Source organism: Thamnophis elegans, chromosome 3 (assembly GCF_009769535.1).
Source record: "Thamnophis elegans isolate rThaEle1 chromosome 3, rThaEle1.pri, whole genome shotgun sequence".
Lineage (NCBI taxonomy): Eukaryota > Metazoa > Chordata > Lepidosauria > Squamata > Colubridae > Thamnophis > Thamnophis elegans.
This window is the reverse complement of record NC_045543.1, coordinates 105,508,789-105,534,163: the sequence shown is the minus strand read 5'-3', so window position 1 is coordinate 105,534,163 and position 25,375 is coordinate 105,508,789. Positions and strand designations below refer to the sequence as shown.

Genomic DNA, 25,375 nt, shown 5'->3' with positions numbered 1-25,375 from the left:
TCTGTTTTGCATTCCCTGGAATTCACTTCCCTTTTCTGTCTCTCTGAAGAATTTTGCCTGTTTTATCCAGTACGTCTCACTTTCCCTGGTGGGCTGTAACGTAGAAACTCTGTACTAAAACCTTGCACTTATAGCAGTTTGTGTTATGTCAGGCAGAAGGATAAGTATTGTGCATATCTCATAAGATCATCACAGCACTTTCTCTGCTATTATATTGTTTGGAATCTCTCATTCTCAATCCTCCTGCCAAACCTCCGCATAAAACCTCTCACCCATTTGCTTGCCTTAATCACAAGGTTCCCAGAAGCTACTTCTCTGGAAAGATGTTATACTACAAGTGATCAAGAAACTGTGATTATTAAGTAAAAGGGATATTCTATTAGCATCATCTTTTTGAAATGTTGCATTTACTTGTCCTTAATGTTTATTAGTTTGTTAAGGGGAATTAAGACTATAACAGTCTTGGAAAAACAACATATTCCTTAGCCTTGTTTCTTGCCTCCCATACTCTCACAATAATCAAGTCTTTATTGAAAGATAATCTTCTGTGATAATACTCATAGTAGTCTATAGATATTGTCTCTAAACATGGTGGTACTCTGTAACAACAATTGCTAAACAGTAATTCCATCAATGTGAAAAGATTAAAGAACCAGAGTTAAATTTGGCACGTTCTCATGATTTACTAAGAAACTATCAGATGAAGATAATACAAAATGCAAGTTTCTTTTGCCATGCTCATTTTTTGCTGCCACTAGGCAGATTGTGGAAAAAAAACTAGGTAACTTGGGAAAACAAAAGCAGGAAGGGTCTTTGATTGTTTTGTGGAGGGAGGAGAAATCTAGCAGGCTAGCATTGTGCTGAAAATCTGATGATAGATATGTGCTTGGAACTAAACGTCTCCTGTTTTAAGTTTGTGAAAAAACAAGTTCTTCTCTATAATACACCAGGGAAAATTATGTGTGAAAAAAATGACATTTTCTGGATCGCTTCTTGAAGAAAAATAAGGAGGTCAAATGTGGAAAAGAATGTTGTGCTCTTTTGTCTAGTTGCTCAAAGAAAGGGCAGTAGTCCTCTATACTAAAAACAGTGCCAAAATTCTATGGAACTTAGCTGAAGGCAATGAGAATAAGAACTTTTTATTGTAAATTCATTATATGTTCCTCCTTTGAGAGAATTAGCACAGTGTAGTGGTTAAAATGCTGGACTAACAGAAAAAAGACTCAAGTTGCAGTTCTTCCTTAAGCCTGCCCATCCTTTAAACCTTCAGACACTGAAATAAGACCTTGAAAAAAAGTTCCACTCCCAAGATTTTTTGTTAACAAATATACACAAATATATGCTTAAAAAGACTTACAGTATCATGTGGCCGATTATCCTTTCCTGATATGACCAAGAGGTAATTCCACACCAACAGCAGCAACAAGATCAGTGGAATCATGAACAGCTCAAAATTCCATGTTACAATAAGGAAAAGCTGGAACCAAGAAAAAGATTATTTATCTTCAGTTATCCTGCAATAAAATAATGGAATACATATGAGGGAAGCTTCCTTTGCTATTCATATTGTGCACTTTCCCGTTACAGAGGATTGGGAAATTTTGAGGATATGGGGAAAGTACAGGCATGGAAGAAAGACTATATATCTCTTTACAATGGTGTTACAATCAGTTTTGTTCACAGAAATAAACTACTTAATTCTACTTTAATGTACAAAACATTGAAAAAAACAGGTATTTCAAATCTCAAACCACACTTATTCTTAACCACTCAGCTAAATATGGCACAATAAAATTTCAATTTAACAGAATATTCAGGGGAAGGGGTGTATCTTAAATCTGAACATCTTTTAAAATTTATGTCATTTGTTCTTTTTTATTATTATGCAATTGACTTAGATGACATCATTTGCAGAGAAGTCAGAATTTAAAGGGCGGACATAGGGATGAAACATAAAACATTTGTCCATTGTATCTGAAGTTTGTTAGATAAATATCCAATCAAATATTAAATCAAAGCTTAAAAGTCATATCATATGAGCAGCTATACAAATATGATAAATAAAAGTAATTGTAATTCTGCTTCTACAGAATGCCAAGCAATTAATTCAAGGCAAAGAAACTAATACTATTTCTTACACAAGAAGTGAAATAACAATCTACTACGACAAAAAATATAACCATTTTCATCTCTTTACATTCAACTCAGAAATTTGTTTTATTTTAAAGAAATAAAAGTTTACATGTCCCTTGTTTATAGCCGTGTAGACTCCTTGAGGGGAAAAGTTTCAAAGCTTTGACCATACATATAAGCAAGTTTTTTAGTACTGTCAACATGAATGCTAGTAACCTATCAATACTTTTTCTAACAAAAAATATTCCAAATGAATAGTCTTATTCAGAAATATACTTTGGCAATGTATACAATCACCAAAAGGAACTTGGGTCAACTGTTGGGATTGGAAGTGAAGTACAGCTGGAATCTTAAGAATTGAACTGCACTTTCAAATTCCAGTTTTTACAAATTATAAATGTGTTCATTTTACATTATTGTAGATGAAAGAATAATTAGAATATATGAATTTATTTTGATAACTCCCAATTAAGATAATTATTTTTGAACACTTCTTCAAATATTCCTTCAAAACAACAGGCAATAATTCTTCCTTTTCTCTCAATAGGGAAGGACAGCTGTTAAGATGATGTTTGTCAATGCATGGCTTAGTTGTGACATGTGCACCATCTAACAATTTTTTTTTCCTGGAGGTCTATTTTTATTCATTGTCTGGTTTCTGAAGATATGATCAATTTTTAAAAACTCACAGTATAATCAGTTATTGATATTGTTCAAAGATTATTTTGCCAGATCAGCAGCACAAAGAGATAAAGCAAAGATGATTGGTTAAAGGTTAGGCATTTTGATGAAAGTGGTCTTTAAGTTTTTAATTTAAACTTTACATTTAATTTTTGAACATTGTAACCATTATATAAGCAGAAATCCAATAGAACGTTGTTTCCTTATATTTAATTTTCTGAGAAATTGCCACTGAGTATATGTGGTATCTATTTTCTAAAAAAGCCAATGGAAATATGGAAGACAAAATATAGAAATCTAGGCTAGTATAACCCACTTTTAAATTCTTAAAAGTGAGAAATGTATTATCTAGCTATTTTAAGCACACTTGTGCAAACAAAAAGCCAGTATGATTGTAATGGAGATAGATTCAATTTAAAGTGATCAATAGGACTGTGTTTTTGAAGGACAACTAAGCTTTCAATCTCAAATAAAGGATCTTTTCACCAATGGAAATAAAGCTTTCTTGTTTCTTATACATACAAACTCATTCCTAATCTCAGCATCCTTGAAAGCATGAAATAAGATACTCTAAAATATGTATTTTAAATGACAGTTTATATGATCACATTAATACTTTAATGTAAATTCCTCCTTATGCAATAATAAAATGCTTCATGCATAAGCCAAGTATTATGTGAATCTACAGTTAGTTCAGAATTCATTCCAGGGTGCATAAATATGTTTGCATCAATGAATAAAAAATAAATTTCATCTGATCACATAAAATGTGGATGTAACACAATAGGTTCAAGATAAGGTAATAGATAGTATATCCCAACTCTTTCTTTGACTATCTTTATAATTCTTTGTTATACAATATTCAATGAAATAAAGGTGGGGGGGGGAGAACCTAGAATGAATCAATAATTGTGTTAAGGTTAACTGAAAGTATTTCTTGTGACGAAGTTACATTAGAGAAGAGAGCTAAAAAATTAAGGTAACAATAAATGGGAAGGAGGAAAAAACCCAAGGGTTTTGGAAATGTAAAAGCTTGCAACTGTTTTATAAAATATACTGCACTAATGTTAATTTTGTGGGGGTTTTCTTTCATTGGAAAGGTTTTTCAAAAGTGGTTTGCTACTGCCTCCTTCCTAGGGATGAGATTAATTGGCCCAGGGTCACCCAGACACTTTTGTGCCAAAGGCAGACTAGAACTTATGATTTCCCAGTTTCTAGCCTGATGCCTTAACCACTAGATCAAAATGGCTCTCATTCCTTTCTTATTTGGTAGGCAATTAAATAGATTTCATATGACTTGCAATCCTTGAAATTAACTCCCCTATCTGTGTTTAAGAGCCAGGTCTTTATGGACACATTGTTCTCCTTTTGTTGCTGATTTAGCACACCTAATAAACTTAACTATGACATGACAGTGAATCAGATCTGGCAAAATACTGATATTGCTGAGGGCAGGGAAAGTCACATTGATCTCATTCTTAATGTGTTACAGGAGAGGGAATACATGCCACTTGCCAGGGAAACCATGTTCCCTTTTGCTATAATCCTGTGGCAGGTTTATTGCTTGTTTTTGCTGTTACAAAACATTGCAGTGTGATACAGCAAGAAAGTATGGATTGATTCCAGTAATATGGACTTTTTGGATCAAGACAAAAAGTGAAACACTTTTGCTTTTGCTTTTAAAAAAGCCAAATGATGGTGCATTTTTATGTTGAATATATTGTTCCTCAAACCCCATTCAGCTCAGTTGACCATTCAACCGATCATTCATGTGGTTGAACTTGTGAGTGATGTTCTCATTATTATAAATCTGCGTACTCATATTTTCATAAGGGTTGATCTCAGAAAGGATAGTTCTGAAAACATAAAAGTTTATCTTTCCTAGTATATTGTAATAGACTACTGTGATTCCAGCAACACAGAGCACCTTTAAAAATATCCAACACTAATGAAAATGCCCTTCATAAATTTTAGCCAGTAAAATGCTCAGCTGTCAATTTTTGTTTATAACTACTACACAAACACACACACACACACACACACACGTAACCTTTTATCTAAAACATCAAGAATGATCATTGCAAAATCTACTGTGTATCAGAATACAAAATTTCAGCTTTATGCTGAGAGAGGCAAACTGGTCAATGTGATTCTATATGGCCTAGCTATAATTCACTGTTGGAAAACTGAATCCCAAGATAAATGTGAAAAAGTTATACCATTTTAATAACATGATGCATTTTTCTTTTTTATCTATGTAATTTAGTTTCATTTGCTTTCAGTTCTGTTTAGCTTTTTTCTCCTCTTTTTGTTTCTAAATATATTTTTTTCTCTTGTTTTTCCCTTCATAGGCAATTTAGTGTATGGTTTTTATCTTTTTTTACCATGTAGTTTTATCTATAATATATATTTCTTCTTTTAAAGTTTACAATCCTTTATTGAATAGTAACATAGAAAAACCAGAAAGCTATTTAACCTGTATACATACTGTATATGTAACAACTTTTAAAACGTTCCAACTTTAAACTTTATAAATAAAATCATTAACAGTGATTTTTTTTAAATAAAAGTGCAGTTTTTGCTTTATCCTGTTATCATCACTCCTTTGCTGCTTATTAATTATATCTCCATTTCTTTTAACCCCATTGAGCAGTGTCACTTCCAAATGGTGCTGAGAACTTCCATCTTTATTTCCTAATACAACTGCTCATTTCCAAAAGGAAATGAAAATGTTATTGCTCTATAAATGGCAGCAGGGACCCAAATGGAGTTTCCATTTTCACCAATTACCAAGGGGTGGGATGGAAAATAATGCTCATAAATTGCAATATTACAATAAGTGATATATCAAAGTATAGAATTCCAATCATTATGGTGGGTTATGTGATTTTCAAATGCTCTCAAGATACAAAAGGCATTGACGCAGATTTAAATACTGAGCAAATACAAGTAAAAGAGTTTGTTATTTTGCAATATGTCAAAAAAACAACAACCCTAGAATAACATCTCTGGACAGCATATATTTGCCTCTACTGGTTCAGGGATAAGCAATGTTTGAGGGGTCATGATTGTAACTCAAGATCCTCAAAGTTCTAGACTGCTGTAGGAAGGTATCAGGGCCACTACAAAGTTACTAGAAGAATCAGGGTCATGTTTTTTGCAGGTTTAAGTTAGGGTGAAATGGATTGGAGTAAGAGTAAGAACAAGAAGCCACTTGGAGGCACACCTTTCCCATCTCCATTTTACCCAGGACATTTTTTTCTGAAAAAAATATTCCCAAGTAGTTCATTGCATGAAATACAACCATAGAAAAATGAGCTCTGCAATCTTTAAAATTCTAAAATACCATGACCTGCTCATAATCATGTCCTGTTCATATCTGGAAACAAAGCTGTGGCTAAGATTGTAGTATGCTTCTTACTTGTTTTGTATGGGCATGGCCTAGTTGTGAGCAGCAAGCTCATTCTGCATTCTCCCAAGAGGTGAGGAACTACAAAGAAACTCTCCAACAGGAAATAGTTCTACTGCTCTCAAGCATTCAGCAACACAAGTTACTCTATTTACATTTAGGATGATGTACTGTGATGTTTCAAATTTCCTTTGAAAATACACAGGGAGTATAAACATGTACACCACCATTTATAATGAAAATTAATTTCACAAACTTCTAGTTTCTGGTGAAAAGTCTGACCTATATTTAAAAGGTTGCTTCCAAATTCAACTATATTATTTGCGCTCACAGTGCTCATTTTGTAAAAACAAAAACTCATTTCTTATGTTGTAGCTTTTGTTTTGCTTAGAAAAACAAAAACTCAAATTTTAGAAATTATTTTTCAATATATATATTATTAATGTTTCATTTTCGTTTACCACATCTATTTTTCTAGTGATGATTAGTCTCTCCAGGACAGAGACACATACATGTCTCTTGGTACATGATTTAAACTATGCATATCATACATTTCCTATATTTTTCTGTATATATAATATTATATGGAAAGACACAAGCAAAACCAGAAATGTATGTATGTTCTTATATATAAGGAAATCCTATGAAAATCCCTATAGGGAATGTGTGGGTTATTGTTGCAATGTCTGTCATCCATGTAAGAGAAACAGAAATGAGATGGGCATTAAATTTGCATACAGCCTGAAGCACAGAGGTGCTATATGTGAAGAATTGATGGGCATATCTTGCAGGAAAATTCTGTCAGATTATCTCAGGAAAAAACACCCCCAAGGAGATAATTTAAAGATATCATGAGAATTTGCTTCAAAACATGAAAATAAACTCAAACTCTACAGCAAGGGGAAATGTTAACCAAAACCTTGCAGATGCCACAACATAATCAATATTTTAGTTAATTAACTTTGAGTTTAACATTGTTAGAAACACTTCCACTAAGATTTCAGAGTATTTATAAAAAAGTGGAAAACAAGGATGTCTGTGTGTACTCAGAGTATATACTGTACACATACATACACACATCAAATACACACACACAAATAGGAAAAGAGAAAAAATCAAGGCAAAACCAATAATTACCCATCATTGTAATTTAACATGTTCTACAGAAAATATGCAATATCAACATACATAAATACCAGTAGATGAGCAGCTCATGAAAAATGGTAATGTGCTCCCAGATTGGTAATGCCTGCTTAAAAAAAATAAACTTAAATTGCTCCCTCAAATACAATCTACCTAATCCAGCTGTCTTTAGAAGATTGATGAGTATTTTTTGGCATTTACTATGGTAAACATCTAACTCAGTCATGGAGTTAGCAGCATAAAAATTGCCTTCACATTATTTGAATGTAACTTTCTCATTAGAGCCTTCCATAGTATTGCTTCACTGATTACAGGTATGAAAAGGCACGTGGCTCTACCTGCAATCAAATTACACTTGGGGAGGGAGAGCACAAGCGAGCCAAGGTCCTTCCCTCCGACCTTTGCCCAAAGCCCCGCACCAGGAAGATGAAGTTTGAATTCCTCCCCCTCCCTCCGACCCACACATACCTTTTCCAGCTGCTTCAAAGAGGACTTAAACTCTGCTCTTGCCTTGGGTCCTCTAAAGAAGCCCCGCCCAAACGAGCACCCTCTACTATGAGGCAGGAGAACTGCATGCCTCACCTATGTCAGGAATTTTTAGGCTTTTAACCCTTGCTTAACTCTGTTCGAGTGATCATAAAACGCCTAAAAAGACTAGATGAGGCACGCAGTTTTCCTGCCTCATAGTAGAGGGCGCTTTTTAGAGGCTTCTTTAAACAGTTAAGCAGAGTCATCCACAATGAGGCAGCAACTAGCTTAGCCTGACCTCAGCTCTCACCTTTTTCCTTTTACATTTTTTTTCTTTTCATGATGACAGGGGATGAGGCTGTGCTTCCCTTGCATCACCTGACTGCACGTCACTGTATTACAGGTAGAACCCAATATATCTTCTCAAAAAAATTCAGTTATTCATCAATATTTGTGAAGCTGTTTTAGACAAGTAATTTAGTTATTCTTAGTTCATTGCTGCAATTTTTTGGTTTTTCCTCTGCCGTGACTTGAATACACTAGAAATTTTAAGCATATGGACCTGTCAGAAATCAGTATGACATTAACCTCTTTCATGTTCTCCTTCATGTGATGGCATCCAGATTCTCAAAGTGTGCATATTCCTAATAACACGTCCTCAATCTTTAATCCACAATCTTTAAACATCCAATGATGTTAGTTTTTATCCCTGCAAACGAAAATCTTTGCATGTACAGGTGACTGCACAGTGGCTTTCATATGAGCCAGGATCCTGCATTAGTATTAGCATATGGAGAATGTTTTGATGTCTATATAAATTTGAACAGATATTGCAGGCTAATGGAATATCTGTAAATTTCAATAGTTTGGGAAATTAAAGATGGGGGTTATTCTTTACACTACAAGAATATAACAAGAATCATAAAAATCTTGAATCAACAGATCTCATTCCACTGTGCTCTAACAATCCTTTTCTGTTGCTTTTGACTAAAATACTCAGAGGTAACCCATATTACATTCATTATTCAGGAAATGAGACCATACACAGCATTTTATAATTGACTCAATGGGGCATGCCTATTTCAGAGAACTAATTTTGCTTATAAGTTTTTGGTAAGTGATCGGAAAAAGAGCAGCTATTACTGACATTCTGAATCCCCAGTATCAAAACGTTTGATTTTTGTGTTTATTGTGATGTTCAAGTAAATTATATGCTTGGTATCCACACTATATTGTAAATATAGGAAAATGAAAAGCTTTCTAATGGTTCCAGTTTGACCACTGATTTTTCCCAAAGGTAGATAGGTAAGTAAATAAATAAGTGTGGGTGTGGGTGTGTAACTCGGCAGCGAACATACCTTAATACTCATTTCCTCCTTGTCCTATGATTCGCACAGCAACCACCTTGTGAAGATGGGTTGAGCTGCGAGAGTGTGACTGGTTCAAGATCAGCCAGCTGGCTTTCATGTCTAAGGCAAGATTAAAACTCACAGTCTTCTGGTTTCTAGCCTGGTGCCTTTACCCATTAGACCAAACTGTCTCTCATATTTTATATTTTATGAAACACAAATCACAAGAATATAATTAGTTCTCTTTAATTTTACTGTCATGTAATCACACTGATTACCATTTTTTCTTTATATATCAAAAAGGATATAGAAAATTTTAGAGTACCAACCAAATCATCCCTTTGAACTGAATCATCATATTGAATCAGATGCATTCAAATCAAATTAAGACATTTGATGGATTTTGTACATGCACATACACTTGTATTGAGCCAAGTCTTGAAACTGATTCCAACCACTTTTCACACTGAATTAAGCTGACTTACTAAATCATAGTAAGGATTGAATCTTCAAATCAAATCATGGCTGATTTGCATAATACACACACAAATATACACACTTTTCAACTGAGGATAATACTTAAATGCATTATGAAGTAGTTCTGGTTAAAAAGATTAGGCTGTTATACTCAATTTTGGGAATCTAAAAGCATATGCAGATTTTTTTTAAGGACCAAAGCTCAGATATTGCAGAGACAAAATAGTAAGACCTGTATTTACAGTCACATTACATTCTTTCACTGAGGGGGAAAAAACAGAGGAAACAAAAAGAAGCCAAGCAAGGCCAAAGAAAGCAAAAAGGGATAGACATTAGTGGAACAAGCAAATCACATACACACTCTTCATTTGAGTCGGTATTTTACTACATACTCAATTTTCATTTGAGTACGTATTTTACTTTTCCAATAAAATAAATGGCCAATCTATATGGACAATACTTCTGCATGTTCCTTCAGGAACAGTAATACCTCCATGGAACATATTGGAATCATAAGCTTAAACTATAATCAATTGTATAATCATTAAACTTTTGCAAAATTTGATTAATGTAGTCAATGTATGAACAAATCAAATGTATACTACAATACTGTAAATTAAACCAGATTCTATGTTTTGTACAAACCAATTAATGGCCAAGAATTTCTCAATCCTTCATCCTTTCTTACTGAAAAGATGGTTGAAGGATTCTCTAGGACAGTGGTTTTCAACCTTCCTAATGCTGCGACCGCTTAATACAGTTCCTCATGTTGTGGTAACCCCCAACCATAAAATTGGACTCTAGCCTTTCCTTCGTCGCCATGTTCCTTTATTTTATTTTCCCCACCTTGTTTTACGCCTCAGAAATGGTACCTCTTGGCTTCCATAGCTCCGCCCATCAACCTCTGTCGCTCGGAGCAAGCAGCTTTCCCAGAGTCCTCTGGGCTGCACGTGTCTCTCTCCATTCTGGCTCCTACTTTCCCCCCACCCACCCCGCACACATACACACGCATGCACACTCCAATCTTGGGTGCTTGCCCCCCTTTGGCGAGAGGAGCAGCAGAACTCCCTCCCTAATGGGGAAGTATTCCTCCTCTGGCCGCGTGCGCGGTGATCCCACCTCGCAGACTTCCAACCAATAACCCCCCCTCCTCCTCCCATGTCCCCGGTCTGGTCTCCCTTCCCTTCTTCTCAATTCGGTTTCCGGCTAATGGTCTCCCCTTTGGATCCCAGCTGAACCAAGCAAAGTTGGCTTGGCGGAGCCAGGCCTGCGCCGGGAGGGGGGAGGGGGAAAGCAATGTCAGGTCGTCTCAGCTGTTGCCCTTCTTGCTGTTCAAGCATCCTCTTTTGATGCAGCTGAACTCCGGCAAAAGTGTGCACCTTGTAGGAACACCCAGGCCGGAACAGTCGCCGAAAAACGCATGCATGGGAGGCTGGCCGGACTGGCCTGCGGGGAAGCCCATCAGTCTTCTGGCACCTCTCCTTCCGCTGTGCAGGGAATCCAAGCCACTCCTTTCCTTCGGGCCGGCTTCTTTTGCCGCGGGAGGCTCCTCAGCAGGGGCGGCAGCAGCAGAGGTGGTAACAATGCGGGCGGCAGGTCCCTAAACTTTGCATTGCGAGTTTAAAAGCAGGCTCCCGGCTCTAAGTGGAAAGACTGCCTTTCTTTTAAAAAGAAAAAAAGGAAAGAAAAAACAAAACAGCGCCAATCCTAGTTTTTACGTTTGCATTTCTCCTCCTACTTCCCTACGTGTGCGCTGGGGTGTGTATTTGTGGGTGTGTGCGCACGCAAGAGAGCGACACAGCACGCTAAGACCATCGAAACTCTTTAACTCTTTAGTTTAGACTCTAAAGAGTTAAAGAGTTCCAATGGTCTTAGGCGACCCCTGTGAAAAGCTTGTTTGACCCCCAAAGGGGTCACAGCCCACAGGTTGAGAACCGCTGCTCTAGGATCATATCTATTACATAATAACAAGTTGCATTTATAGAGGAACTCCATCCAGTCACCTCACTCTCTGTCGTCCCCTTCTTCTTCTGCCCTCAATCTTTCCAGCATTAGGCTCTTCTACAATGAGTCCTTCCTTCTCATTAGGTAGCCAAGTATCTGAGTTTCATCTTCAGGATCTGGCTTTCTAAAGAGCAGTCAGGGTTGATCTCCTCTAGGACTGACTGGTTTGATTGCCTTGCAGTCCAAGGGACTCGCAGGAGTCTTCTCCAGCACCATAGTTCAAAGGCCTCAATTCTTTGGCACTCAGCCTTTCTTATGGTCCAACTTTCAGAGCCTTACATTGCAACTGAGAAAACCAAATGATTATTTATCATAATTAAAATACAATGACTTGGTAGCTAAACTGTGCAAACTGTTACATCAGCCATTGTAAAAAGATTGTTATGCCCAGACAGATGATTTCTTTACATCAGTCTGCATTTATGTTCAACAGTGTTCATGCATTCAAAAAGCTCTCTTTTGGGGTATACCATGGAAATAGTTTATCTTCTTTGACAAATCAAACTATGAACTGTTTTGTAAGCACCATTTGTTCTAACTTGGCTAGTGACCGCAGAAACTTAGGCTGGAGAGAAAGAGAGCTATCACTATGGAGGCTCTCGTTTTTTAACTTTATTGAATTCACTCCAAATAGATTTCATCATAATACTTTTCACTTTCTTTTTTATTAGAATACCTGCACTACTTTATTTTTAATTGCAAGTTTTTTTTTTAAAGAATTGATGCAAACACACTGGGGATCTATTTGTGTTCTTTGCCTTCAAGATAAAGATACCTCTTTTTATTGAGACAATGAAAAGCTGAAAACTCTCATGCTGATAGCCTGAAATATTTTTGCTACTACAGTGAGTCAAAGGGTGGCTCCCTCCCACCTGCATTTGACTTTGCATGTTCTAGTATACGCACGAATGCGCAGATAATATGATTAGAAAACAGCTTGTTCATAGAAAGCTGTAGTGTTCCCTTTTCAAGTCTCCCATGGTGCAGCACGCTGACAAAGGAATAATAAAGATGCACATTAATAGGCCTTTGTAGTTTTTTTTTAATCCCACTTAGTGAATCTCAATGAATTTTGCACTCACAGCTGTCTTATGTTAACCAAAGGTTGGGAGGGAGGGGGGACAAATGAATAAAAGGAAACTATTGTAATAACTGAAGTCCAGATTTCTTAGAGCAAGGAATAACTTCAAAATAATATTTTTATGTGCTTTGTTATCAACAAGAGAGAATGAAGCTCCAAATTTTGATTCAAGCAGGCCATGATTACTTTTCAGAATAATATCTCAAGTCTCCTTCCATAATATATACTTATTATCAGAATTATACAGCTAAGAAGTAGTTCATTAAGGGGAAGGAAATGCTATATGGTAAAAAAAAAAACCACCACATTATTGCTAGGATGTTTCAAAGTACCAAGTCTTGTAAACCAGAGAGAGGTCTATTTTAGTAGTTTATATGCAATTCTTATATGCAATTCACTAACCATTAAAGGAAGCAATCCCTTTCTAGGACAATGAAAAAACTCTTTTAATATTTTGTTCTATACGGTTTGTTAGAAGGAACCCTGAAATAGCAATAACTATTCATACATGTTGCTCATCTTTAGAGTGCTACTTAATAAATGGCATAAAAGCACATGGCTAAATGGAAATCATGTAGGTGGCCCTGTTTAAAAATGAAAAGAAAAGCAAGATTAAGAGATTGAGACTTCATTTACCTCATTAGTGACTTGAAAATAAAGCAAGTGCTGAATAGTGTTTTGTATAAAGGAAATAGAATATAGTCAGTCAGAACCTCACAGATGTATTGATAGCTGAAAAGCAACACATTAAAAGAATATTTTTTGCACATTACACCAAAATAATTTTTGTATTTGAACTAATAATTTGAATTTTGTCACTGTTTTTCCTCCATCAGATCATCCAGGGAAAGAGAGAGAATCTCAAAGCATGATATTTAGGCCATGCCATAAGATCATAATTAAAGTTCGAAAATTATACTAATGTAGTAGTGCTAGTTAGAGTTGGTTTATAAGGCTTGAATAAATAAGTAAATAAATAGCTAAAGTCTTGTCTAGAGATGTCACTGGTTTTGTGAGACAATAGTGCTACCTAGGGGTTCAAAAGCAGAACAACATTCATTTATCATTAATTTGCTGAAAGGAGGAATCAGAAGTTTTATAAATTAGCAAAGACATAAAAGTACTGTGATATCAGGTATATGAAGAATGTCTTCTGCTTTTATCTAAAATTTAAAATTGTCAATTGTTGCTTCTGATTCTCTATGTTCCTGCTAATGCAATGCTAGTGAAACTCATTTTAAAGAATGGCACTTAGACAATGTAAACCTTTTTAGAATTGAGCTAAAACTAAACAAAAAACAAAGAAATGTGAAATAACAAGTTCAACAATGAGGGAAAATGTTGCGACTTAGAAATATTGCTACAAATGACTGAATGTTCTAATTGATAGGTTTCTGTAAATACCTTTTCTAGCGAACTTTGCCACTGAAGCACATGTGATAAAGAGTTGTTTCTAATATTACAGTGAAAGCCACTAAAACTCCTGATACAGGAGGCATTCTTTGTGCTTCTGCTTCCACAGAAAGAATCTCTAAATCATGCTAGCTTACTTCTAAATGTTATTTCCTAGAGTGGTTGAAACACTTCTACAGTAGCAGCTTTGCATACTTCACACAACTGTTTCATAAATAATTAAATAATTATGTTTGTCTACATGACAAGATAAATATTTGATATTAGTCAATAATAAAATGATTAATATGTATGCTAGTTAATATATGCATTCATTATAATTACGACAATACTTTTACTGAGCAGAAGTATAATATGTAGTTCTAAATCAAGCATGGCATTTGATTCTATACAGGTCTTATTATATTACAGGCATGCAAATTAATATATGTATCTTTGCATATGTCAATAAATAACTATTAGCCACCTGTTTTGGAAATCTTTAAAAAGCAATAGCACAACTTGTTATATGTGTATATTTCAGTCTATATATTTCATATTTAATAGGTCAATTCCATTCATTAACTTTCATAATCTAAAAAGAAACAAATCTAAGCATTTTGCAACTTTCCCCTATATTTTATTAAATTACAGGTAAATAAGAATAACCCTCAGGCATAAAAATTTAAATTGTTGAATTTAATTGCATCAAATTAGGATAATGAACTTTGGAAAATATTTTTTAATATTAACTATACTTTATTTTTAAACTGCTTTATATCTTCTATGCAGAAAATTACTTTAAAAAACTGACATTAAAATAATTCAGTGTCTTTTAAAAAATTACTAACATTTTGGTACATGTTCAAAATATATAATAAATAGTAAATTTAGGGGAAAAAAGACATATTATTAAAACAATTTAAGAATAAATCTGACAATACCGTAGTTTCATCTGTAAAAAATAAAACTAAGTACAAAATAGTTCAGAGTTAGAATTGAAATTAATAAACTTGACTCCAACACACAATCTCATATTTAATTGTGTCTATAAAATTAAACTCTAGGAATAAAATTTATGTTTATCTATGAAAATTGCATTTAACATGTAAATAATATTCTTGTTCAAATTTTAGATATTTTTTAGTATTATATAATCTGTGCTATATTACTATACTTCAAACAGGTATATTTTTATTGAATGTATAATAAGCCTGTTCTTATTTGCATTCCCCTTACAATTTTTTTAACACTAAACATAATTAACTTCAAACAAATAAAAAACAAAACACAATGGAACAAAAGAAGAAATGTACATTAAGGAAAATATTTTAGGGCAGAACTTTTCTAAAATGTTTCCATTTTTTTAAAATTATATCATACTTAAAATCTATAAAAGAATACACAACTGTCATTTATAAGACATAAGATGGTGCATTAAGCTATAAGATTCGTGACTTGTAATTAATTTATAAAGCTTTGTAGATTTGATATTTCATTTGTATCACTTGTGTGGCAGTCAAGGTTACTGTTAGAAAGAAGTTTTAAAAGGCTTAACCAAAGACAAGCATTAAATAAAAGAAAAACCTTGATATAATAAATCATTCTAATCAAATTCTTGGCTGTGGCTATAGTGCTTTAAACTTTAAACTGTACTAAAATTTTGTCTTAATTCATTTTTCTTAATCATTCTTAATTCAGAATGATTAAAAGAATCAGCCGTACATCAGTGAAATCAAACTTTTTTACTTCTATAGCATAAATTATAGGTATGAAAGTAGATATGTTAAAATAATATAAATCTCATGTAAAAATTGATCTGTTCTGTCATCCTGGAACACATTTTGCATTTTGCCATTGATAAAATAGGAAGAGAAGATATGAGAGACATGCATGATTCTTTCAAGGCAACAAAGATTTTTATTGTCTTTCATTCTACTGAAATCTAACATATTGACTCTAGTTTGCATTTTAATGGCCAATTCTATGTTTATTCAGAAATCATACTTACAATAGATTTTATGTCCATTAACTTGTGTATTACACAAAGGATTACAGCTTTATAATATGGTGTGAGATTTATTACGCAAAAGCAATTATTTAGTGAGATTTATGTCAGTGTAAAAGTGCATAGGATCAGCTTCAACTAAATAAAATGAGCTTATTCCAGTTAAATGTATACAACACCACAGTTTGAGATATTTATTAAAAAGACAAGAAATAGAAGACTTGTATGTTCTTTTTTGAAATGTATTTATCTCCATCATATCTAAATCAGTTACATCATATTTCTTTAAAAATTTAATTTGAACAATTTATTACCAGAATGTATGAATTAGAAAAAACCCCAATACTCAGGTCAGTTATCTCTCTGTCGATTGATATATCATATATAATTTCATTGCTTCAATCTCTCTATGATGTGTGTAATTTGCAATTTTGATGGGTAACAACATGAGAACATTAATGCTGCTTTCATGATTTTAAAATATTTTTCTCACTATGTACATAAATACTAGTAATTTTTTGTTTCATACAGAATTCATTAAAATATTTTTAAAGAAAACCAGATAGGCAATCCATTTTCTTTCATTTTTTGCTACCAAAATTATTCATACATTAAAAGGTGGGATCTAATTTATATAAATGATATTTTATTCCGTAAATTCACATTGTTATGGTGATTTTTTTTTAAAAAAATGCACAAAAATCAGTAAACATTAAAAGGAAATGAAACAATCTAGTGAAACATTATCTAAATGAAACCATCACAAGATTCTCTATGAGGATGTAACACTTTGGCAATTAAATTGGCAATCATGCATTTTCTATGTAGACTATATAAACTGGCACTTTAAAATATAACAATAAGACATGAATTATATACAAATTTCTATGGGACAACTTTTACCAAATTTAAATGGAGTTGTATGGTATACTATTAAAAGGAGCCGTATAGTGTTCCAGCTTAATACATTTTTTTATTTCAATTTAAAACTCAATTCAACTGCATATTTTTGTTAGTATAACTTAAAGTTCATTTACAACTAGATAAATTTCCATAATGTGTTTCAAATTTTTGGCCAAAACCTCAAATTCCTAATAAAAATAGCACATGATAGTTTGCTTTGCAAATTATCAATAATGAAGGAAAATGAAGGAGAAACATATACTAATGTATCCTAACTATATTTGAAATAAAATATAAAATAATGACATTAGCAAATGAATGTATAAGGCATTATCACAATGAAAATTCACAGTTTGGCAGTTACCTCTTTGCTTTATACCTCTTTGCTATAATAACACATTAACTAAATAAAAGACCATCAACCTAGTTACTTTCAGGAAATGTGTAAGTTCATTGTGAGTTTAGAATAGATAAAGCATCCTTCTTTGATGATATTTTTGGGTAAATTACTGTGCAGGTATTTAATGTTCATGCTGTAACTAAGTCATTTCCCCTTCTAACCCTTGATTCTGATATGGTATCCCTTAGAAATATAAGGGTTACAAATCCCTTTCATTGCTTTAACAAACTCTTATTTTTCTTGCTCTGCTATACATCCTATCGACTCTATTTGCACTCATTCAATACTACATTACAGATAAAGTTACAGCAAATTTGTTTTTCTCAAAAATGCAGTGAAGCCTAATATCCCTTAAGTAACAACAGACTTGTCTTTCATTTAAGAGAGAACTGGCATAATTTTCTCCCAGAAACAAACCACCCCCTTACAATGGCTCTGTTCTTAAAATTCTGAATGTGATACAGCTCAATTTGCAGGTGTTCAGGTAGAAAGGTGAAAGGGTATTTGACCCTAATAGAGTAATTGTTTCTTGGGTAGGTAACTCCAGACAGTTCAGTGATACGGTTCTACAGTAGTACGAGATGGGCTGCCCGAGTTATCAGCTATGACTTGCATTGGTGCACTCAAATGCTCAGTCACTGAAATAGATACATATTATATCTGCTTAAAGAAAGAAGATACACAAATCCACCCTCATCACAGCAGCAGAGAAACAAATACCACTTCACTGAAAAACTGTCCTGTAAGAATATTCTGATAGTTATTAATTTTAGCTGCAAAAGTTTACAAAATGAATAATTCCTGAAATATTACTAACTTCACAGCCTGCCTTCCATCTTTAAAAAAATACTAAGTTTGGGATATTGTGAAGTACACCCACAATAATTAACTAATAAAAGCTCAAACACAGTTATTTATAGAGCCGAAGTGATTTTAACATGTAAACTAGGTTTATTACCATGTAAATTCCTGACTAGAACTAATTAAATCTGCTTAATAGTTGAGTTTTAAAAATATAGATAATATGGCCTTATGTTTTTAATTTTGTTTTCATGTATCAATACTACATTACTTGCATTTATTTCTGTTCTTTTTGCTAATAGTATAGCATAAAGATTGCAACTATGGACTGCTCAAGTCTTGTGTTATTAAACATACACAGAGTTTCTTCCAATAGAACACTTGTTCATGAAGGATTGAAGCATTCATTAGTTATAACTTCAATTTAATTTAGAATTAGTTGAAGCGTAATTCCTGTTTATCTTTTAATTCAAACTGAAGCCATGTGCATTTGTCTTTCAGAGGTAAGATAAGTAGGTATACACGCCTCCCATCAACTGGTTCTTGCTATCTCATCTCAGCCCAGCCCAGAAAACACTCTAGCCTGCTTGTTCTGCCTTGATCTGCACAGCAAGTAGAACAGCGTAGAGAAGGAAAGTGCTGTAAACAAAGAGCTTAGGAATGAAGGATGGGAGTTGCAAAGCTTTATGGCAGCAAAGACAGGAGGGGGGAGGCAAATGAAATGCTGCTAGCTAAACCACCCTGGTAGGGATGATATGGAGAGAATCACTAGGATTAAACACTACATGAAATGAAAGAGAGGAGTCTCTTCCCCCATCTCACCCATTATAAACAGGAAGGGAAGAAAGAGAGAGACGCTGCCCACACACACTGATTTCATTACAGGACAAAACACTGACTAGGTGACAATCTTACAGAAAAGTAAGAGGAGGAATATTGTTTATTGCTGCATGCAAAGTATTCTAAAATGATAAGGATCAAGGGTGACCTAAAGGATATGCAGTTTTCAGAGGGATATATATTTTTAAATGTTTATTTAATGTATTTATGGCAGACAGATATAAAGATGGCCATAAGAGATTCATCAAATATTATAGCTTTATTTTGAAATTAAAGCACATGTAGTAGCATATTGCATGTATTACTTCCACATGATTATTTATACTATAACATCAACAGTAAGTAGTAAGTATGCATGACCATGAAGTCACTAGGAGTCAAGTTTCACTTGCAGCAGATTTCAGTTTTTAGACAGTGATCAACTAACATTAGATTAGCCTTTTTTCTTCTTTTTGGCTTTATCATTTTAATGAGGTAGAGAAGAACCTGAATTGGCCTATCAATGCTCATTTCTAGTTAAGGAAGGTGACCATTATAATTTGAATGGCGACATGGTATTCTTGTTGCCTATATAGTTTTGAGAGTAATGAAGGCTACTATGTGGTTGACATTAATTACATTTTCAATATATTCTAATTCTGTGTTAACCTTTAAAAGCAGGTTCATTTTTTTATTGTTAGTACTTTTTTAAAAAATGCATTTTTTACTTTATTTTTACTTTGATGAGCTAGGAATTATAATTATCAGTTTGAAACACAGCATTCCTAAGATTGTTTTAAAAACTAAGGATAATAGGATTGTTGTGGACTGCCCTGAAAACAATTACACAATGGCTTTTTTCCCTCATAAGTAAAGTTTTAAATGTCTTTTTCTTTAATTTCATGTTTAAGAAAGTATTTCTCAAACACAATTTTGTATTTCAAATAGAATATTTTAGAATTTCCTGTTTCTTCCACATAAATTAAGAGGTCCATTATTTTCTGAAAAGTGATTTATATCAGATCCCTCTTCCAGAATATTCACCTTAAAATTTTGCAAGAAATAAATTTCTGCCCAGGTGGATAAAATACACTAAAATGTTATTTAAATACAAATGGGAATCCAAATTTCTAATTTTGCTCATGTTGAATTTGTATAATAAAAAACCCATTTCTCATACCATAAGGGTTTTTTCCTTACAAGATTGCTAAACTTATACTTAAATAAGGAATTTAGGTAAAGTTATTGATGAAGGCTTGTTGTTACTTAAAATTTCACCGTATACATGGAAATTCAAAAACAGTCACAGACTAAAAACAAATGAAATAGGTAACTATGAACTTTTGAGATGTACATAAAAAGAAGGCAAAAAGATCTAAGCATTATTTCAACAAATGGAACTGAATATGAAAAAGATCAGGAATAAAGAAAAAGAATAGGAATAAAGCCAGGAATAATCAGGGGGAGCGGGGGGAGGAGAAAAACATTTATTTATGAATGAGATAGCCAGAGATTTTCCCATCATCACATTAACTATTTGTATGAGAACTGATCTAATACACTTAATGAATCAAGAAGAAAGGAACATTTTCAAAAATCCGAGCATCAACACATCAACAGCTTGGTTGTTCACAGGTATGTGTTTAAAATCCCCAACACATTCCCCTATCCCAAACAGAACAGAGATTTGTGGTAGTACAGAAGATTCAGATCATGAAAATATACTATTTACTGCAACAACAAGTTTTCAAATTCAATTCTTATTGTATATATGAAATAGATCCCTCTCCCTAATTTATTAAAAGCAGTTTCTCTTACACATGGAATTCTGTGGTTGTCTGCCTAAATTATTCAATTGAATATTTAAATATTGATATAAAATAAATCAGTATGTTATTTTCTTTTAAAGAAACAATTTAAGTCCAATTACTCAGTATGGATATGGAATGTACTTCCATATAATTTTATGTCCTTTAGTTCCCAACTATCTCCCTTATGTGGAATTGATGCAGCCCTGCCAAACCTCAGTTCCCGAGGAGCAGCTGTTTTGGTGGGTCTGCACCAAAGGCTCTGAGGAGAGAACATGGGAATCAAAAGACTATGGTTAAATGCTACATACAGGCTTCTGAACTTAACAATAAATGTTATTCTCTCAGAGTACACAGACTGAAATTGCCACAGCCATTCAACGTGAATATGTTCCGTAACTGTGAAAAATCTCAGTAGACTTTTATGGTAATAACAGACGTATGCCATCTGCCCAGGTTTATGGCTCAGAAGATGTTCAACTGCTACCGTCTTATTTCAAGGAAAGTTCCTCTTACAAACCTCTATGAGAAAGCAATATTAAATAATCATATATAAAGTAAAATAATATAGACGAATACCATGTTTTGATTACCCGGTAAAAACACAAATATCTAAGTGTTGAGTCTGTAGTCTTTTTTTCTAGTTATTTATTTATTACTGAAATAAAAGCCATTTTATGTAATGGTTGTTATTGGATTCTAACTATGGAGGCCCAGGATCAAATACAAATTCATCCAATGAAATTAATTGGATGACTTTAGGTCAGTCACTCTATATTCCAATAGAAGGGTTATTGCAAAAAAGGGGGAGAAAATTCTATGTATAGCATCCTGAGTTCCTAGAGAAAGGAGTGGAATGTATAATAGTACAACTAAATAAAAATGACAATACCTCTTTATACACTGGGTTATACTACATGAATTATTTCTTAAATTTTTGGTCTTTTTTGGCACATTTACCATAAATGAATCTATTAAATAATATTCATGTTTCTCCATTATATTGTTATCCTACGAATCCCCTATTAATCATAAACTTGTAATGACAGTTTAAGACCTTAATCATTTCAAGATGGACCTCCAGTTTTTCATGTGTGATGGCTAAACACAGAAATGGTTTACATAAATATGTACAAACCTAAGCTAAATAAATCTGAGCACTAAAACAGAAAAAATAGTACTGGAACTGCTTTAGATTTACTTTAAAAATCTAAAACAGGTTGCAGATAATGTTGGCTAAAATCAAAAGAAGACTACATAATCTTCTGAGCTCTTGCAAAAATGTGGCACATTTGTATCTTTCTCCTTATATGACAGTATTGTTGTTATTTAGAGCAAGATTTGACTATTTAGACCAAATTAAGTAATTTGAGGATATCAGTTACTTTTTATAAATTAAGACTTCATATTCCTTCAAGTAACACAGCAATTATTGTATTATGACTTCTATACTGTAGGCTAAAATGACATATTGTAACATAAATCTTAAACTTTTCATTAAACAGCCCAAATTCAAATCCTACCTTTTTGTGCACTCTGACATTTTTGCCTGGCATTTTCATTAATTTTGCAACATACATAAGTGTAACTGAAATGTTACCTGATCAATATTATGTCTCTTTCATGTAGCACTAGAGCACATTTCCCCAAAGACCACACAGCAATGCAGGAAATAAATGTGTAAAATATCAAATGTTAATGTTAACATAGCAATACTTAATGTATAACAACTGAAAAGGCTAAAACAATTCAAAATAGTCCAAAGTACCACAAATTATCCACAAACCTATTTACAGAGTAAAATCTGTCTGCAATAACTAATTCACTAATTTGTTTTGAAGTACCCCATTTTACTTAAATCTTAGATATCCAATTATTTTTCAGCCCATTATAGTAATACGATAGTGGAGGAAAAAGGTTGCATACACCCTTCATCTGCCCTAAAGCATTACACTTTCCAACTTCCACAAGTACAGAAATGTGTGGCGAAGAACTGAAGAGAATTAAACCCAAGTTGGAAGACATTTTGATACTACACTAGCAAAGACAATTCTTCTAATTTCTATGTACTAAGAAGTTGCCTTCATATATTAAATATACATAAAAGTATTTTGAATAATTGCATGTTAAAATTACGTAGAAGTAATTCATGTTTTAATTTAAATATGAACAAAAAAGCTAATATTTAAAAAATTCTGTTAGTTTTGTAAGCTGAATGCTTAGTTATGATTAATATAGTATTTGGGAGAACAATACCTATTGGAGGAAAAACTATATCATTTGTTTCTATACTATTTAAATCCTAAGCTTTGGAACATGTTATTTGAACCTAACACTTCACAGTTGGAACAAACCAAAATCCAGCAGAAAATTCCCATTAGAGGAAGTTAAGTAATAAAATCTCTCTTGAGTGGACACTGACTACATGAATATATCCAGGTTGTGTTCCAGAAAACTGTATGGAAGTGATTTATCATTTCCTTTTTTCAGGACATTTGACTTTTCAGTCTAGACTGTAATCCTATAATTTTGTGTTTTCTCTCTTTCCAAGTTTTAATCAGGTCTGATATTTAGTTGTTGAGAATGGCTAGGTGCTGGCACCTGCTGTGACTTGAGAAATATGTTATTTGTTAATTCTCTCTTCTCAAGTAGCTGTAAGAATTAAAAAAATGGGATTCCACTTTGCGCAACTTTGCTTTTATCCATGTTGCTCATTTATTCTCCAGTTAGAACCATTAAAATCTTATTATTTCAAAAGTATTTTAAACAGTTTACATTTTGCAGAACAGTGGATGTAGGTTGCAATTCTAAAATCAGTAAATATGCTCAGATATATAATTGTTACTGAAAATGAGTCATAATAAAAAGCTATCCACTACTGTGGCTCTTTGACAGTAGAATAAGTTATTAAAATCTACTTTATGACAAGTCAATCATAAAATTATTGACTATAAGCACACACGCATTAGCTGCCTTACATCAAAAGGCCTTGAAAACATTCAGATGCTACCTACAAGGTATCAACATAAAGATAATGTTACATGAAGATCATGCCATAATATTATTTTAAAATGTTAAGGTTCTGTGTTTTGATTCCTTTTTAAAACCTGTTACTCTTTGCACTACCTTGACCAATGTAGGATCTCCAAGTGAGACACCAGAATCAATGCAAACCAAATGACTTAAGGTAAATATAAAAAAATATATTTATATATGTGTGTGTATTAGTTATATTCCACAATAATAAAAGGTTATTTAAAACACAGATGATGGCAATAGCCTGGTCACAGTATATCAACTTGTACTGAGAAGAATGCAACCTCTAACTGTGATAATATACAGCTATTACAAATATTGTGTTCTCCATAAAATGGTCTTATTCTTTTATACTACAAGGTATTTATTTCGATCTATGGGAACAGTTAAGTTTCTACCTCTATATAATCTCTTATATCACCCTAAAAGTTTTTGAATTTGAAAAACCACATGAATAAGTTCCATAGCAATATTTCAGCTCTTCAAAATAGGAAACGTACCCCTCCTGTATGATTCCTTGAGTTAAACAGTTGTCTGAACACCAATTTCAGTTGCTTGTATTTATTAATATAATAGTGCAATAAGAAATCTAGAAAACAACCTCTATATATAGCACCTCCAATATTAGTATCATTCATTGTATAAACAGTTGTAGACACCTACCTACACAGCAAAAAAACTCTTTTACCAGGAAAACTATACACATTAAGATTATGAAGCAAGAAAACAATATTACGGTTTGTCTTTGATGATCAGGAATCTAATTCATCAGGAATGACATAATAAAGATTCCAGTGACCGCATTAAACTTCCTAACCCTCATAAGTAAATCATTTTTCAAGAGATCAGTAATTCAAGGTGCACATCAATTCTAAAACTACTGACTTGTCCATTATTATTGCTTTCTTACTGAATAGTTGATAACAATGTGTTCCAAGTGTGAGACTATTAAGTATTATCTGTGTCTGCACATTCAGTGTTGGCTTATTGTGAACAAGTAACCTGCTGATGCATCCTACTTGACTGCTCCTGGTTTGCTTCTCCTGCCAGCAGAAGTGATTAAGTAAACCTCAGAAAATTCTTCTACAATTGGTTTAGCCATTCCCACTGACCTTAGGAACAAATGGGAATTGTTAAGCTTGTGTGCAAAATTAATAATTGTTTTCCATTAAACATGCCAAATATGATGAATAAATTAAAAATATCATACCACAAAAGCAGCCAAACTTCTTGGTGGTGACTCCCACTCAAAGCAACCATTTATAAAATAGGCAGCATTTATAATGACCATGATGCAATGTTTCACACGCATAAAGTTCCTTAGAAGAAGCTAGAGGTGGGAAACAGATAATGTGTTAGCTTCTTTTGTGCTGTTGAATATATTCTGTGTTCACATTTTATCCTAAAAGGATACACTATATAAAGTAAAAGTGCTATTATTGAAGAATAAAAAAAGGAACTGT

The 25,375-nt window shown here is 33.3% G+C and overlaps 1 protein-coding gene across 1 annotated transcript in view; it reads right to left on the bottom strand.

Moving 5' to 3' along the window:
- The window catches only part of MCTP1 (multiple C2 and transmembrane domain containing 1), a gene marked incomplete at its 5' end in the record, with an annotated part of 127,576 nt that overhangs the window by 29,243 nt on the left and 72,958 nt on the right, over positions 1–25,375 (bottom strand). Inside the window, 2 exons of the mRNA XM_032213866.1 lie at positions 1,358–1,477; positions 25,123–25,242. Of these exons, the coding sequence (XP_032069757.1) occupies positions 1,358–1,477; positions 25,123–25,242 (240 nt within the window). The remainder of the gene's footprint in view (positions 1–1,357; positions 1,478–25,122; positions 25,243–25,375) is intronic.